General features: G+C 44.2%; 1 protein-coding gene across 3 annotated transcripts in view; it reads left to right on the top strand.

Annotated features, from left to right (window-relative positions):
• Positions 1 to 15122, top strand: part of HIF1AN (hypoxia inducible factor 1 subunit alpha inhibitor) — a 170364-nt gene that overhangs the window by 142788 nt on the left and 12454 nt on the right. For all 3 annotated transcript variants that reach the window (XR_015295931.1, XM_086922245.1, XM_086922246.1), the window contains exon 7: positions 7842 to 7952. Coding sequence is in view for 2 of the 3 variants with exons in the window: in XM_086922245.1 (XP_086778371.1) it covers positions 7842 to 7952 (111 nt within the window). In the remaining variant the exon portion in view is untranslated. The remainder of the gene's footprint in view (positions 1 to 7841; positions 7953 to 15122) is intronic.

The raw sequence follows: 15122 nt of genomic DNA, 5'->3' as shown, positions 1-15122 counted from the left end.
TCAAATATAACGCCTAAGTAACAAAAGGGTACCCTGGAAATTGGTGTTCCATTACATCTAAAGGTTTTGATATTCATAGTTTTCCTGCGTAGACCGGTCACCATTACGTGGGTTTTCGAGGTATTGATTTTTAAATCCAGGGCTTCCATAAGGAAGCCAAAGTGATCTAGCAGTCTTTGTAATCCCGTACCTGTATGTGCAAGTAGGACGGCATCGTCTGCGTACAGGAGGACCGGAATAGCTGACCCTCCCATACGCGGGACGTCCAGGGTGGCCAGGTCTAGGGATTTACCCAAAGAGTAAATATAGAGCGTGAATAGGAGAGGGGCCAGAATGCAGCCTTGTCTGACCCCTCTTCCTGATCTAGATTGCTCAGTACACCTGCCATCCCTTGCTACCCTAACAGAAGCCGACAAGTTCTGATGAAGATCATGTAAGAAATTAACCAAAGTGGTGTCCAGACCCATATCCCGCAAAATAAGCCATAATTTAGAACGATTAACCAAATCAAATGCAGAAGATAGATCCATAAAGCCCAAATATAGAAGCCCCTGCTTCACCACTGTGTACTTGCTAATAATAAAGTGAAAGTTTAAGCATTGATCCATGGTCCCCCTGTGTGCTCTAAAGCCGTACTGGAGATCAGAGAGAACCCCACTCCCCTCAAGCCAATCCCCAAGTCTTTGTAAAATGACCAGCCTAAGATCTTGACGGCAGAGTTCAGCAGGGAGATTGGCCTGTAGCAAGCGGGGTCCCCTCTGTTCCCCTTCTTAAAAATCGGGACAATAATGGAGGTTGACCAAAAGGATGGGAAGCCTGCGGTGGGTATTGCGTTAAAGACGTTGGTTAGTATTTTAGACCAGAATTGTGGGTAGAGGTCTGCAGGGACCCCATCGGGTCCAGGGGCCTTATGTTTACTTGTATCTTTTATCGCCTTTTCCACTTCAGAGGTATTAAACTTAATGGACGTGGTATTTCGAGGTGCAGCTGCGTCTGAGGAAGTTAAGACCCCTAACTCGGTTTCATAGATGTTTGAAATGCTTAAGCCAACTCTCATCTACAATTACACAGTCCATATCCGATTTCCCATCCTCAGTGAAAAATGACTGGTTGATAATGGCCCAAAATGTTTTGCTATCCCTCAACACATCTGCAGATTGCAGATTATCCCAGGCTTCTTCCTTAATTTGTTTCTTGTGTTTCGCAAGTGCCAATTTATATTCCTTATGCAGGTTCGCCACAAGTAACTTGTCCCTGGGTCTGTGTTTTAGTGCTTTAAGTAAGGCGCTATGGGCGAGTGAGCACTCTTTATTGAACCATTTATATATCTTCTCACAATGTGAGCCATTCCTAGACTCCAAGTTCTTAGAAATCCGTGAGCATATCTCAGCATAGGCAACCACAACATCAGCCCCTGGCGAAGTGGGATCAAGGCAAACGGCCATATTAGCCTCGGTTTCCTGTGCAAGTGTCTTAAAAAACGTTTCTGGGATGATCTTCTCCCACTTTACCCTCCTGCCCTGCTCCATAGTTGGCAAGTCTCTTGGGGCCACCACACCTAAATTCCTTCCATGCAAAAAACACTCAAGGTCCACGGCCAGTAAGACCGGGTTCTGGTCACTAAAAATTGCAGTCACTACCATATACTCCTGCGTTTTGGCTAGCACCCCAGGTGATACAAATAATTGTCAATGACGGTGTTTGCATCCCTCCCAATAAATGTGGGCGCTCTAGCCCCGTCATTGCCTAAACCTGGTTAAAATAAATTTGAGTTGGCATCACCCTCCTTGCTATGTTCAAAATGTGGGATCCCCTAAACAGGTGATCCTCCATGTGCATCATTATAACAATCCCCCTCACAGGGGTGAATATTAAAATCTCCCAGGATAACCATCTCTGGGACAGAAGTGCAATCATGTTTATAGCCTGACAGAAAATCTGCCAGGGCAATCAGGTGCTCGTTCCCAAATGAGCCCTCCCTGGAATTATAAAAAGTGATGAATAAAATTTTTTGATGGTATGAAATGGACCATTCAATTATTAGTGTATTCATAGGAGCAGGTTCTATTTTTTTGAAAACCCCAACCAGGTTGAGCGAAAACAATGTAAGCAGACCCCCTTTAGCTCTTCCTCTTAATCCCGATACTGCTGGGGTAGAGAAACTGAGGAAACCGTCCAATGAAAAACTGGTCGATGTATCCCAGGTCTCCTGGAAGGCCAGTTTATCTTATTGCTTAACAAACCCCTGCCAAATAGGATCAGAAATTTTAGCGCTTAATCCCGCCACATTCCAAGTAAGAGTTTTACAACATGGTCTCTGTAAACTAGGCAACCCCTTGTCCTCAGCGACAGCATCAGGGAGTCAATCTTTCATCTCCATTGGAGTCAGGGCGGAGAAACGGTTAGTAAGACTAATGGCAGGTGGGCCTAGACTATCCTGTGATACATGGTCAACTACGCTAAGGGAAACACTTCTCACCCCACTTGATTGCCCTCGGGCAGGTCTTTGTTGTACCCTGTTAAAGCGCTGCTGGTAAGATGGGTGTAAGGTAGCATATGGAGGCCCCACTTGACGAGTCACAGGGAATTTACCCAGCGATCTTGTTATCCCACCCGGAGGATAAAAATAACCCAGAGGGAGGGGTCTAATACCATAGTTTGACAAAGCTGAGGCATCCCAGAACAGTCTATATGCGCTATCGTGGCTGTTAAAATTCACAACAAGGCAGTCCCCTGGGATAGTTTTAGGAAGGTACCCCACCCAACTAACCCTTCTTGCTGCAATGACCGTACATGTAATATCCGTGCCTCCAGAGCTAAACTCTGCGCAGTATTCCCTAGCCAGGTCGTAATCGGAAAATGGTCACTCATTGCGATGTCCTCCGCACTAAAACCGAGAACGTTGCATTGATGGCTATTAGAGACCAATGTAAAGTCAATCACTGACCGATGTCACTGGCCATTGAAAGTGGGCTGTAAAACAGCCTGTGGGCTGCAAAGCTCATTTGCAAATCCCAAATCCCACCGGAATATTAGGTCATTAAATAGACTCCCACTCGTTGTATGTTCGAAATGGGTGCAAGAGTCTCCCTTGAGGTTAACCAACCCGCATATGTCTGAGTCGCTGTGGGGATATAAATGAACATTTAAATCGTCCGTTAATAAGACACAATTATCCACCTGGCCAGATTCAGATATGTTATACATAGTATTTGCTAGTTCCTCGAAGACTTTGTTTGATTCAGCCCTTGGAATAGTGTTATAAAAGTTGATCAAAGTAGTGTGTTGATTTCCTCCTAATTTTAGTGAGAGTAGCTGATAGTAATTCCACCCCGTGTTAAGTGTCTTAACCGTTATGTTAAGGGTATTGGATATAAAGGTACAAACACCTCCTGAATTTCTGCCCCTACTGGACTGCTTAGCTGGTATGAAAAAGGTTCGGGAGCCATTAATATGCATTTTGAACTGCTCCCAGCATTCCTGAAGACAAACTATAGTAAACTTGTCTATAGCAGACAAGAATACAGAGTCCTTAATTTCATTCGACAGTCCTGCTATGTTCCAGGATAGCAGGGCAACTTTTCCCCTAGATTCTGTCCTTTCTCCTTGTCGGATCTCCCGCGATAGGGGCAACAAGGCCATTTACGCAAGGAACAGTGACTAGACACTCATCAAAGTCCCCATAAACATCACGAGGGGCCAGAGCTTGATCTACCTCAACTACTGTGCCTCCCTGCGCGCAGTTGGCCACATCCTTACTCTCTGTTGAAACAACGGTTGTATCTCCTCCCTAACCCAGGTCATTAACACAAGGAGCGGGGACTAAGCACTCCTCAAACTCACCTGACTCCACATAGACGTCCTGAACTTGGTCCACCTCAATAACTGTGCCTCCCTGCGCACGGTTGGCCCCATCCTTGCTCTCTGGTGAAACGAGGTAGTTTCTCCTCCCGTGCGCAATGGGCTACACATGATAGAATAACCAGCACCGTAGTAGCCCATTTCTTCACTTCCTTTTTTTAAGCCATAAGTGTCAGTGGGTTATAATTTACGTTGTCCCTCATTAAAGCAAATGTTGTTTTCGCGGGTCAAGTACAGTCAATCTGCCATTTCTAGGCAACTGAACCTGTTAAGCAGTGGGAGCACCTCCCCAACTGTCAACATGTTCAGTTCCCCTATTTACAATCCCTCCCCACACCTGGTGTCTAGCCTTAAACCAGTTCCCTCCACAATCAGACAGATAAAAATATGAAAGCTATCTAGTTTCAATAACTGCTCTGTTATGTTCTCCAAGAACAAATATAGTTGACCGTGCGTGGGTCCTCAAAATTAACCACCACACAGTCCCCGTGAGATGTTTTTCTGTCGTAGCCTACCCAAAACACCCTGTGAACCATTAAGATTTTACTCGTCAAATGCAGTGGTAATGGGCGATTGGTGTGGAGCCAATGAGTTACTTTATTTTTCAATGACCAAACTTGTTCCTCGCTAGGGTCGTCCAGTTCCGGGACCCCGGTCAATACACCTACGAACGGGCTGGCTTCTGGTGGCAGATTAAGAGCAAAACTACCCCTGGATAAAACCACCGACCGTTTCTTTCTAGGATTCGTGGTTGAAACAGTAGGAGAAATAAGTTCCCGCCTGGGGGGTTGGTTTGGGCCAGAAGGTCTTTCTGGGAGTTTCTTCCCTGGTGCTATTGTGGGGTTTAGATTTGGTTTTTGGGCTGATGGCAGAGGCTTGTTGTTTACTTGGCCATCCAAACCGGTGCTTATAGATTTATTACATGGTAGCTTATTTGTCCTCGAGTTGGTCAGGTTCCTAGTAAATTTATCCAGTTAGAGGAGCTGCTTTGCAATTCGCGATAATCTGGTTTCCAGGGGTGAAAGGATAGTTTTAATCAACTTCCCCATTTTGTTTAATAATTGACTGTCTGCACCCTCGTAAATCTCTGCATTTGTACCTACGGGGTCTTCTACACTACCAGGGTCTGTTCCCTCATTAAGTAGATCAAACTCCAAGTGTTCAGTCCCAATCCGTATACCTTGCTTGTGCTCCTCCCCTTGTTTACTAGATATGTCACTGATACCTCCGGCTTTAGCTACCTTAGGTTTTCTTCCGCCTGGGACTGTTGTGTTCAGTCGTTTCCTTTTCGGTATAGCCCCCTCCTGTCTCTCCCGCAGATGCCTTATGTTTGTGTCTTCCAGGAAACCAACCACAACAGTTTCTGGGGTATTATCTAGTACCTGGGGGGGCTTGTGAGCCAGTTAAAAGCTGTATGTGTGACTGGGTCTAACGCATTGGGTATACTGTGCACAACCGCTTGCACAACCGCTTGGATCTCTACGGTATTTACTCTATTTATGTGCTCGGGCGTCCGAGCGGTAGCAAAATGGCCCATAGATGATCTTTTTGCTAAAGCTAGATCCTGGGACACTCTGCGTTCCATTAAACTAATTCCTTGGTCTATGACTGAGTTGGCCCTTATTATAAAATTGTCTAAAGTACCCGTTAGCTGTGTCCCTCCCGCAGCAGCCTTGCTCCTACTTTCTCGTGTGGACATAATAGTAAACCGAGATTAAAACCCAAAATTCAAATAGTAATAACTAAGCAATTATTAAGAGCGTACATAAAGTTCCACTCAACCAAGAGAAAGAGGGGGGGCCCGGTCCGGTCTGGAACGGCCTTGAGCGGGCATAAACGGGCCCGCCCTTGGCCCGCGAACGCGGGTATGGTCGTATGTAATTATAAGGAGGAGGGGCTGGAAGAGGGCCCAGGTGCGGCAGGTCACTCGCCGCAAAGACCACTGGTCCTTGCAGTCCCGCACTCCGACGTTAGCCCCAAATCGGCGTAAGGTCCAGGAAGTCAGATAAGGAGATTGTCCCGGTATGGCAGGCAGGCAAAGGATATTCCACACACAGTCTCCAATTACGAGCGGCACCCGCAAGGCTGGAGCCGCAAGTAGTTTTAAAGTGCAGGGAGGAGGGGCGGGAAGAGGGCCCAGGTGCAGCAGATCATTAGCCGCAGAGACCACTGGTCCTTGCAGTCCCGCACTCCGACGTTAGCCCCAAATCGGCGTAAGGTCCAGCAAGGCAGATGAGGAGATTGTCCCGGTATGGCAGGCAGGCAAAGGATATTCCACACACAAAGCCTCCAATTCCGAGTGGCAAAAAGTTAGGAGGATCCACCCCAAGGATGCCAAGTCTAACACACCAATTATCCTAAACGTATGTTGTGATGCTCAGGCTATTAGCAGTCTTTGTTAGAGCCAAAATATATGGGCAGAGGATAGTTTGAAACCAGTGATGATGTGGCTGTAAAAGAGCTCTTTTTATCCACTGTTGGAGTTTTGTGGCGATTTTATATGGTTAAGTAAATTGGGGTAAATTTCATGAACAAATCATGTAATTTAACATACAGGGCAACAAACAAGCATATTAAGAAAGAAATGTATTAAGCATCAGATCAAAAAAGTTGAAGATTGATGGAAGTTCATTCTCTGTCTAGACCGTCAATCCTTTGGAACCAGATATTTGCAAGAATTATAGGAATTAACACATTGAGTTCCCCGGTATAATACACGTTTATCACTTTTGCTAGTAATCCTGAATGTCTATTCCCACACTTAACGCACAGTGACGTACAACCACCATCTTTGAAGCATGTGTTTAATCTCACAACATCTTTACAACATCCCCAATATAGGACATTATATATGCAAAATATTTGCAAACCTACAAATCCATAGGGTGCAGAGGAACCCGATGAAAAACGGAACAGTTTGTGGCCACCTCGTGGAGTTAGAAGTACTTACAAAGTACTTACAAATCCTGTAATGCAATGCAAACAATTAAAGAATAATCTGTAACCTAAAGTAGCAGCAGTTTCTATTTCAAAGGGCATTACTGAATGTCGGTCTGGAATTGGTACCTAGCAATGAACAGTTAAATGACTAGAGATGCACCAGTTCTACATTGATTATCATTTTACATCTGTGTAATAAACTTCAGTATTTATGATGTGCATTTGATTATGTCTGCAATAACCATCTTCATGATTCATCTATTGTTTGTGGTTTACTGCAAATTAGTGTCATTAGAAATTGTTTTAGTTGGAGATATTTCACTAAATTCATTTAAGACCAGTGTTCGCTTGTATTCTAAAACTAGCTTGCCCGTCGCGAGTTGCTGTGATCTCAGAAGAAAGGAAATTTAAGGCAACTTGTTATGATAACATTTAATTTACATTGTCATTTTTATTGAAACGTATTCATTTTAATATGGAAAACATTTTAAAGTGTTTTAATTATGTTTATTTATTAGAGTGCTTGTGGATACACAGTATTTTTTGTTTTTCCGTCTGGTGTGTACACGAATAAATCTGAATGTTTTCCGACGCGTGAGCTGGCCACATACAGTTGTCCATGTGAGAAGCACGGATTCTCCAAATCTAGTCCACACCCTTGCAGCGATTGTCCTTGTCCTTTGTTGATGGTCATTGCAAAAGCGAGTTGCACCGGAAACTGTAAACGTTCAGTATTGGAAAGATTATGAGGGCCCTGGGGAGCCAGGGGGCCGATATTTTACAAATTTTATATTTGTTTTGCCAGAAACCTTCGCGGGAGTGTACTCAACAACTTCCCAAAGTTTCATGCCGATCGGAGGAATGGTGTAGTAATGCATAAAGGACAAACAGACAGACATACCTTCATTTTTATATATATATATATATAGATTGACACGCATTGCAAGATAGTACACAACTGAAATTGATTGCTAAATACTTTATTGAATATTTTTGCATTTCATACTGGTTCAGTCTAATGTTCTTGTTTTGTGTTGTAGGGTGCGCCAACGCCAAAGAGAATAGAATATCCCCTGAAGGCTCACCAGAAGGTAGCAATCATGAGAAATATTGAGAAGATGTTGGGAGAGGCATTGGGAAACCCAAAAGAGGTATGGTAAAATCTTACTGTTTTTTTTAGATTCTAAGAGAAATTAAGTGTGCTGTTTTGCTGTATCAATGAGGTAAATGTGTTTTTTAAGATCACATATATCTAGATGGGGAAATGCGGAACATCAATAACATCACTACATCTAAGTAAGCAGCGTAGCTCTTTTCGGAACAAAGGGCCCTATTAGGATGTCACAGATGGGACCGCCGGACAGGCTGTCGACGGTCCTGCAGTAGGTATTAGGATGCTATATTTTATAACGCAAAACACACAAGATGATGGACGGAATATTGCACAATGACAAAACATTCACCCCCAGTCACAGATCTGGGTTTAATCCATCGTTATATTGCTCACCAAGCCACCCCAGTTCAGACTTGGCCATATGCAAATCACTCTTGACCCTAGTCCCGTGCTCTCCATGCCACTGGAATCAAGCTATCCTGGCTGATGAAGGCTGATAGCCAGAAACTGGTCCTAGGATGCTTGATTCCGGTCCAGGGAAGACATAGCTTGGCAGTTTGGGCTGTACTGTGTCCATGAGGCACAGGGTCAAGACAGATTTGCATATGGCCATGTCTGAACTGGGGTGGCAGAGTGGGCTAAAGAACAGTGATGGATTAAACCCAGATCTGTTGCCTGGGTGGGAGTGTTTGATTGGTTCAGATGCTCCATCCATCACCACCCCCTTTTGTACCGCTTTGTTCGCCATAGGTTTGCAGGGTATGCTCGGACGCGAGTCCCTTTGCTCACTTTGCACTGGATTCAAGCAAGCCTGGCTGAAGACGGCTGTAATGACAGAAACCGGTCCTAGGAAGCTTGTTTCCGGTCCAGGGAAGCCATGGCTTGGCAGTATGGGCTGGACTGTTCCCATGAGGCACAGAGTCAAGACTGATTTGCATATAGCCATGTCTGAACTGGGGTGGCTTGGTGAGCAAAATAGCGATGGATTAAACCCAGATCTGTGACTGGGGGTGAATGTTTTGCCATTGTGCAACATTCCGTCCATCAATTGTTGTTTTTGCATATTTTACATTGCAGCGGGTGCTGATGGCTGCAGCACCGCTGCAATGCAAAAAAGGGACACCGCACATATCCCTGCACTCTGCGGCATGCACCATGTGGTGCCTGTCCCATGGTGCAGAGATCTGTAGTGCCCACAGCTTAGGGCCAGGGTGGAAGAGCTATCCACCTGCCTTTTCATGGCTGGTTAATCGCCAGGAACAGGCGGGCGGAAAGGGACATCGTAATCCCTATGACGTGCCTGTTTAGCACCGCCACCATTGAAGGGAATGGGAGGCCCTCCACCGCACCGGCGGGTTCAAGGAGCCCATTGGATGCGTGGCGGTCGGGCTTTCTGCCGACCATCCTTCCGCCCGCCATTATAATATGTCGGGCGGAAAACATGCAAACGATGGTGGTGAGACCGCCACCGACAAGCTGTTGTGGCCTTCTCCCCAGCACTGTACTCTGCCCAAAAGTAACTCCATTTGTTGGAAAACAAAAATGCCTGTCCCCGTTTTGAGCCTTTGATATTTAATCGATAATGATGTTTATACTCGGCTCTTCTTCCCTGGTTTCTGAAAGACCTAACAAATGTAGCAATGTATCCCTGATGCAACTATGCTACCATGCTGCGGTAACATGAAATAGAAGCATCTTGGAAGGTGTGGACGGTATAATGTGGTGTTACAGCTGGACTCCTCACACGGGGTAATGGTGAGAAGGTAAGATCTAAATACTCCTAAATGGAAGAGAGAAAGATGTCTAATGCTTTATTTTTTGTGGTACAACTCATGTATGGTTTAAGCTACATAGAGGGGCTTGTGAAGAACATACGGATTCTGAATGTAAGTGCTTCTGAGAAAGTTAGATTGAGAAAAATTGATTTGTGGGCCTTCCCAGGAGTTCAGACTTCTCATCCTTGTAAGCGCTGTGTATACATAGTAAAATAGCACATGAAAAGGGAGAGGGATCTTTTAAACTGAATTAGAGAATAAGAGCTTATTTGAAAAGCCTGGATTAATTTTGCTGCAGCGTCCCATGTTATTCCTTGACATTCCAAATCTGTTTAAATACAGCTACCTAAGAAATTGGGGTAAAAAAAGGTAAGATTAGAGAACCACATTTGCCCCGTCCCCCCACCCAGGCACTAAATCGCATAGTTGACACTGTCTTTCTTTTTAGGTCATAACTGTAACTTTTGGTTTATTGAACAACATATAGATACGGTTTCCCTATAGTCCTAAGAGTAAGGAGAGCCTCTTGGGGAGGCAGGGGTTTTGCAGTGGCTACTGCCAAACTATGTAAGCTAAAATGTTTCAACAACCTCCTTACCTTTCGTAAGATTCTCAAAACATGGTTGTTTAACAACTAATAGGGTTCTCATCTCTTCTTTTCATTGGCTACCTTATTCTTATGCTGGTTAAATGATTGCCTCTACTGTTCTGTCTACCAAAAGGTTCTAGCGCCTAGACACCCATGGGTAGTAGTTTGCTTTATAAATTGTAATTTCATTACTGTTCACTGCCACAGCTGTACAGATTATTTGACCCCAGAAACGATTGAAACATACCACTAGAGACCATGTAAACTCTCCTGCAGTGCCTTTTTAATTACTATTTAGTGTCATGTGCATTAGTATTTGGAATGTGCGGCGTAGGGACATATTTTCTTGCTGGGTTAAAATGTCAGTATTAACTTTTACAGATTTTCGTTACTTTGAGTTGTTTGAGCACAAATTGAGTCTCTTGAAGCCAGGCCCCCATGCAATTTTCACTCTTTTATCCAGGGACCTGGTGCTAATCCACAAGTCTGGACAACTCTAGGAATTACCAGTGCCGTCTCCTTTCTTTTGAAGAACCCCGAAAGATGGGTTATCAGCCAACCATGTGGACTACTACCTTTTTTCCTATTTGTTTTCTAAGCCTTACATAGATTCTTATTATATCTTGAATGATACTCAAAGAGTTGTTGATAGGTTTTAAAGAAATTCTCTTCTTTGAAGTCGACAAGTAGTCTGGGTCTTTGGCGGAATCAAAAAGTACTAATGAACCAGAGAGGCTTTTATGAAATATGGCATTGGTTGCAGAAGCTTCGCAGCAGGTCAAGTGGAGGATGGTTCTAATAGTACTCCCTTTACCAGTTTTAATTTTCTACTTATCGACTAATAAGCACTTTGTTTGGACAAGATATCTCTGCGATCCCCAAGTAGAAAGCTTGGGTTTCTTTGGTTTGCTTGAAGACAATTGCACTGATCTGATTTAAAAACAAAATTCTAATTGGAGGTGAAGTCCCAACGGTAGTTAAACTTTTCTTTGTCACAAATCAGCTCTGCTCACACTACAAAGCTGTTTTGGTTGCTCATGCCATTGTGGTCTCTATTTTCTGCTTTCTGTCTTTACAGCTCTCGCCTACTCGGGGGAGGGAAAGTCTTACTATTCTTGTCAGTATTTGACCATCTATAAATATCTCTTGATGAAAATGGAACTGTCCCTTGTCGGTAATACAGGTGCTTCATCAGTATCTTCATGAAGTATATTTACAGATGTCCCTCCCCCTGGACAAAACTATTGGAATGGAATTAGTTTTGTTTTATATTCTATGTCCTTCAGTCAGCTGTCTATATGTGCTACAGGAACATTTACTAGTGTGCGGCATCTGGAGTCCCTTGGCTGTTGTAAAGCAGCAGTGCATTTTTTTCCCTCTAGAGTCTGCTTTCCATATGACCTTTCCTTTATTTTTTCTCTTTTGAAAAACACATGCATAGTTTGAAAAGCAGTTCTACCAGTTGTGTACTAAAACAATTTTTTCTATATTTGCCCAAAACTTCTGCCACACCAGTGCTGCCGCATTGTTGCATGGCGGTGTCGCTGTGTTGGTATGTATGTATGTATGTATGTCTGCGGTCAGGTCCTGCCGTCCTGGTGTGGCCTTCTGGATGGTGGTGGCCCTGGGAAATGTTCTTCTGTGTGGTGACAGAGGAACCCACTGTGTTAAATGTAGTGGTGTTTTGTCAATTTCAGCTGCTCTCCCATGCAGACCTTGATCTACAACGCTACACCAGGCCTCGTTGACTCCTCCTTAGCAGCAACTCTGCCCTACTCTAAAGTTTCATCGTATGTTGTGAAGGGGTGTTTCAGTCCTACCAAACTCTCAGTTCCTGAATCCGTGAATTGAGACGAGTTGATGGCATTCTCCATCTGCAGGTTTCAGTGATACACTAGCTCCCACTTCAAATAAGGTTAAATAACTTACAAAACAAGTACATTCCTGGTAATACAATTTTCTTTTCTAGAATATCTTGCCTTCAAATTTTCTTCCATTAGGCAGCTTTTAGAAGTTTCTAGAAGAAAGACTCATTTACCTTGCTGGGTCTTTTAATTCTACCTTATCTTTAAATTTGGGTCCATGTCGTCTTTTTGTAATCCGTGGGTGGTAGTTACTAATTTCAAATGCAGGTTTTCCTCTTCGTTATTTTTTTCCTTCCAGATCTCTGTTTGTTTAAGAGAACCATTCAGTGCTTTCCTTTCTGTCACAGATGTGTTTGAATTCTCTTCACTTGTTGCTCATTCTGAATGCCTCTGAATTTTTCAGCATCAAGAAAACTGACAAGACATGTTTTTTCTTGAAACCTGGGTTCTTCCTTTTGGAAGAATTGTAAAATTGTAAATTGATACTTGTATAGCGCACTACTCACCTGCAAGGGTCTCAAGGCGCTTGTACGTATACCGCTGTGGAACCCATCCTGGCTTTCCCTCTGAGGCGTCCACTCCTGGGCACCCCCAAGGTGGAGGCTAGGCATCCTTAGCGTTGTGGGGGCCGTTGTGGAGACTAAGCAAGCTATTGCCCAGAGTTGCAGAGTGGGACTACATGATTGGAATAGGCACCGAGGCGAGAATTATCAGGTCCGTGGAATTTTGAGCCCAAGACCCGCCGAGGCGGGGAATTGAACCCTGGTCCCGGGCTAGACCTCTGCATCAGGGTCTGCTGCTCTAATCATTGAGCCACACTTCTCCAGAATAAGTCACTCAGTTCTCGTTTCTTAGGAGATGGTATTTCTACCCAGGACTTGAGTGGCAGACAGAAATAAAAGGCCATGGTACATTAGCAGAAGAACCGAACTGTCAATTGTTTAAGAACACCTCTTGACATACGAACTAGAGAGAACAAGTTGATTTACTTAAGTATTTTTATCTTATTGTTGTTGCTTTTACCTTTATTTTAGGAGTGGTCTGTGTCTTCTACTCAGGATGTTCTGTGTTCAATTTTAATGTTGATGTGCATAGTGGTGAACTAATTGTTACATGTAAGTAACTTTCTTTAATCCTGTTTCTCAATATTTTGTGAAAAGAATGCATTTAATGTAATGTGACCGTGCTTACTCATCTCACCAATTTTGCAGAATTTAACTTGTTTACGTTATCTTTTTGTGTCTTAAATTAAGCTTTTTAATGTTTATCTTTTCTGAATACATCCCGATGACTCACAAAAACGATTTAACCGGACAGTGGCATTTAAGTGAGGAGGAGCTCAATATTGCCAAATAGTGTAGAACAACAGTAGATTTTTTTTTTAATACTTAATGGGTTTTAGTTGTAGTTAACACATTTGACTGTAACCAGAGCTCATATAATCACACAAAAGCAGTGGTGGGGAAGGAGCTTTACTTCTGACCCTTTCCTCTGTCTTCTTTAGAAGCATTTGACAGAGCAGCAGGCTTTTTAAATAGTTACATTTCTCATAACAAATATTTGTAATTCAGGTCATTTATCAAGTACAGTAGGAAGGGGCTCTGCATGGTGTAATCCCGTAACTAGTACAATAGGGTGGGAGCATCCCATTTCAAAAACCATGACCCACACCATAGGAAAAGGCATTATTTTATTCGATCTATTAAATCCTTTTTAAACAGTTATCTAGTTGAGCGGGGTCTATAGAGGTGTGGTTGTCACTTTTAAATTTGTATTTATTTATTTAAAGAGTTGTATATAGTGCTGGCTAAACCCAAAGGTATCAGAGTGCTTTACATGAGTTTCAACAATGTAACAGAACAAGATCAATAATTACACATTACATCAAAAATAAGCAATACATTAGGAGAGGAGAGCAAGGAGAGAGAAAAGTAGTTGGGGGGAAGGGGAGGTGAGAAAGGGGGGATAAGGGAAGGGACAACAGGAGAGACGAAAGGAAGTCTGTCTAAAGACCGACTGGGTAGGTGACGACCAAGGAGGGAATCCACGGCCCATCTCCCCCATAGCTAAACCAGGTAGCTCCATCGGGCATCAGACAAAATAGCTCGGTCTCAAGTGGCGAGGGAAGAAGTTCACAGAAAAACAGGGTGGGGACAAAGGGTAGGTGCAGGTGAGGGCAAAGGACAGAGGATGGAAAGAGTAGGAACAGAGAGGGGTGAAGGGTGGGGAAAGGGAGAGGTGGGGAGATAAGGTCAGGAGAGACGTGGGAGCATTTGCCCAAAGTCTGGCTGGGTAGGTGATGGTCAAGGAGGGGTCCAAAGTCCATCTCCCCTTTAGCCAGCGAGGTAGCTCCACCGGGAAGCAGACAAAAGTAGCTGGGTCTCGACTGTCTTGGGAAGTAAGCAGCGTAAGGTCCTGATGGGTGGAGAAAACGAGACAAATGTCCGTCAGCAGCGGGAAAAAAGAGACAAATGCCCGTGATCCGGCTGGGTAGGTGATGGCCATTGCGGTGTGTCATGGCCAGTCTCCCCTATAGCTGTCTGCGCAACTCCATCGGGAAGCGACCATGTATGCGTTTAGGGCTCCGCCAGAGAAGAGTGAGGATCAGGAGGGGATCAGAAGGCTAGAAACCAAAAACAGGTGGTAGGCTCTGGCGAGGATGGGTAAGGTAAGAGAAGGAGTGTGGTTTTTGTAGCTATCTTAGAGTCGGGCACGTTGAGTCCTTTAGTCTCCATGGCTTAGTGGCCAGTTCTAGTTGCCACCAGTTCTTAGTTGGTTGAAAAACACAGTGCCAAAAATCGTGGAAGAAACATCAGGACCCTGATCTCAGAGAGGCGGCTGTAGGGGGTCCAGTGTAGCATTCTCAGGCAGCAGCTGTGATCTGGGATTACAAGACGCTTCTGTGAGGCACTGGGTGTGTGCTGTTCTATGTTCGGTCGGTGAGGACTAGCGGCACTGGAAACCCAGCTCTGAGACCC

The sequence above is a fragment of the Lissotriton vulgaris genome, chromosome 5 (assembly GCF_964263255.1).
Source record: "Lissotriton vulgaris chromosome 5, aLisVul1.2, whole genome shotgun sequence".
Classification (NCBI taxonomy): domain Eukaryota; kingdom Metazoa; phylum Chordata; class Amphibia; order Caudata; family Salamandridae; genus Lissotriton; species Lissotriton vulgaris.
The sequence above is the reverse complement of the archived record's forward strand: the minus strand, read 5'-3'. Positions and strand labels throughout refer to the sequence as shown.